Below are 3,348 nucleotides of genomic sequence, written 5' to 3' on the forward strand. Positions count from 1 at the left end.
ACTCCTTCAGAAATCCTCACAACTGAGAATTTGACCTTCCGCAAACCACAACCATTACCGAGGAAGTCGTTCCTTGATAATAAAAAACATTGAACGTATCAAAATGACATAGGGCATAACACGAACGAGTGTGTAGCCCTAAGGAATGAAATTGAGGCAGCTGTAAAGAACGGAAAGTTGGATCATCTGGTCAAAAGTGTAAGACCAGGGACTGGTAAACCACCCGCAAAGGATAACCAGGGCCCGGCCAAAAGGCAAATAAAAGATTTGAACGTCCACATGATTCAGGGAGGACAAAAGATCAGTAGTAAGAGGAAAGAGTTTGCGGATGAGGAATGGAAGAATGAGCCAGTCATTTTTCCACTATCGGTCAATAAGAATCCTTTGATAATTACTGCTTTGTTCGGACACTATCGGTCGCAATATGTGTTCTTTGACATTGGTAGTACATATGACATTATGTACGAACAATGCTTTGAGTAGCTTGAGGAAGATGATAAAGAAAGATTGCGACCTATTCATGCACCTGTTTCCGAGTTTGGTGGAGAAATACTGCACCCACGGGGTGTCATTACATTCCCGATCACACTTAGTGACGGGGTCCACTCAAGAACTGAGGAAGTCGAATTTTTAGTCTTACCGGCAATCTCCAAACATGACATTATTCTTGGACGAAACAACTGGTGACTTCAAGCTCATCCGTACACAGCTCACTGGGCAGTAGGGGTCCCAACCCGCACAGGTGTAGCGATAATTCATGTCAACCGTCATTGCTTCACAACGGACAGTTCAAAACCAAACAAGATCCCAAAACAAACCCAGAGAACTGAACCAGAGAAATGGGTTCTTAATAAGCAATTTCCTGACCAAACTGTGATAATTGGTCCGGCTATTTCTGAGATCGTCCGAACCTTTTTGAAGCAATTATTGACCAAAAATATAGACATTTTCGCATGGCAACCCGCGGACATGACCGGTGTCCCGCGGAGCATTTCGGAGCACAAATTAAAGGTGAATCCATTGATCACCCCGATAGTGCAAAAGAAATGAAAAATGGGCCCGGAACAAACAAAATCCATGAACGAGCAGGTACAAGATCTTCTCCATGCCGGTATCATACGAGAAATCAAATATTATACATGGGTAGCCAACCCGGTAATGGTCCCGAAAAGCAACGGAACGTGGAGGATGTGTATAGACTATAAAGATCTAAACAAGGCATGTCCAAAAGATTGTTACCCACTTCCAGAGATCGAATTGAAATTAGATGTCGTGGCCCCATTCAAATTCAAGTGCTTCCTCGATGCCTACAAAGGGTATCACCAGATTCATATGGCAGCTGGTGACAAGGACAAGACAGCATTCCGCACCGATCAAGGAACTTTCTGTTACAGAATGATGCCTTTCGGGTTAAAGAATGCGGGTGCCACATACCAAAGACTGATGGAACAGGCCTTCAAAGGTCAAATAGGTCGAAATCTCGAAGTTTATATGGATGATTTAGTGATCAAAAGAACCGAAGAGGATCAAATGTTGAGGGACATAGAGGAAACTTTCAAAACTTTGAGAAGCATTAATATGAAACTGAATCCAGCAAAGTGTTCCTTTAGGATGGAGGAAGGAAAGTTCCTCGGGGTAATCGTTACAAGTGCGGGTTTCAAGGCCAATCCAGACAAAGTTCAAGCAGTAGCCCGCATGTCATCTCCCGCATCCTTCAAAGAAGTCCAAACACTTAACAGTAGATTGGTAGCTTTAAACATGTTTCTGGCAAACCATGCTGCTAAATCTAACCCGTTCATCTCAACATTGAGAAACTGTCTTAAAAAGGCATAATTCAGATGGACTCCGGACTCCGAACAAGCATTCCAGGAAGTCAAGAAGTGTTTAATGGAATTACCCACGCTAACAGCTCCACACGCGGGTGAACCATTAACACTAAATCTGTCGGCGTCTAACATTGCCGTAGGGGCTGTCTTACTGACAGATAGGAAAAATGTTCAAACACCGATCTATTACATCAGTAGAACATTGTCAGACCCGGAATCAAGATACTCGATGTTGGAAAAGTTGGTCTTTGCATTAGTATACGGAGCCCGTCGGCTCTGTAGATATTTCCAGGGTCATCCCATCAAGGTGTTAACGGGATACAAGCTCAAGAACGTGTTGAGTAAGCCCGAATTATCTGGGCGACTGGAAAAATGGGCCATCAAATTGGGTGAACACTCGATAGAGTATAAACCAAGACCGGCAATCAAAGGGCAAGTGCTGGCAGACTTCATCACGGAAGTCCCACAGCACAAAGAACAAGAATGTTTAATCGAACAACAACCCCAAGCACCTCCGGAACAATGGCAAGTTTGGTCATTGTTCACGGACGGAGCTTCAGGCTTTAAAAGTACTAACAATGAGGCGGAATATGAAGCCTTCCTGGTAGGCTTGCGGATAGCGAAAAAGCTTAGGGTGAAACATTTGGAAGCTCGGGTGGATTCAATGCTAATTGCGGGACAGATTAATGGAACATATGAAGCCAAAAATGACGTCATGGCATCTTATCTGTCACAAGCGAGGGTCTTGATCTGCCAATTCTCTTCCTTCAATGCTGTTCACATTAAGAGGAGTGAGAACAAATCGGCGGACGCTCTTAGCAAGCTAGCTTCTACGAATTTTGAGCATTTTGCCAAAGATATTCGTGTGGAAGTTCTAGATCATCCATCCGTTCCACAAAACCAAGTCCTGGTAATCAAAACAGGCGTTGAATCTTGGATGACGCCCATTAAAGCTTACTTATCTTCCGGAGCACTTCCAGCTGGAAAGGCTGATGCTCGGAAGATCAAGCACAAAGCTTTGAATTACCAGATGACTGATGGCATCTTGTACCAGAGATCATTCCTTGGTCCGCTGTTACGTTGTTTAGACGCGGAAGACGCAAATTACCTAATTCGAGAAATTCACGAAGGCATTTGCGGGTTACACGCGGGACCAAGAATGACAATTGCGAAGATCATGAACGCAGGGTACTATTGGCACGGCATGCATTTGGACGTTGTGCAAGAAATCAGGAAGTGTGATTCATGCCAGCGACATGCCCCCAACACCTTGCGTCCAAAAAACGAGCTGATTCCGGTAACATCTGCCTAGCCATTCCAAAAATGGGCTATTGATATTATCGGACCTTTCCCAGAAGCCCCGGGACGAGTCAAAATCTTGATAGTGGCCATTGATTACTTCACCAAGTGGGTGGAAGCCAAACCGGTTGCTTCAATAACGGCTTCAAGCGTGAAAAAATTCCTTTGGGAATTCATCGTTTTCCGGTTTGGTCTCCCGCAAGAATTGGTAAGTGACAATAGG

The 3,348-nt window shown here is 44.4% G+C and overlaps 1 protein-coding gene across 1 annotated transcript; it reads left to right on the forward strand.

Annotated features, from left to right (window-relative positions):
* Positions 1 to 1,887: 1,887 nt before the first annotated feature.
* On the forward strand, positions 1,888 to 3,138 carry LOC143617268 (uncharacterized). Its single transcript, XM_077089884.1, has 2 exons — positions 1,888 to 2,311; positions 2,387 to 3,138. The coding sequence occupies exons 1-2, from the start codon at positions 1,888 to 1,890 to the stop codon at positions 3,136 to 3,138; spliced, it is 1,176 nt and encodes a 391-aa protein (XP_076945999.1).
* Positions 3,139 to 3,348: the final 210 nt, after the last annotated feature.

This window comes from Bidens hawaiensis, unplaced genomic scaffold, assembly GCF_021521415.1.
Source record: "Bidens hawaiensis isolate Kalapana, Puna unplaced genomic scaffold, B.hawaiensis_p1.1 tig00053375_1, whole genome shotgun sequence".
NCBI lineage: Eukaryota > Viridiplantae > Streptophyta > Magnoliopsida > Asterales > Asteraceae > Bidens > Bidens hawaiensis.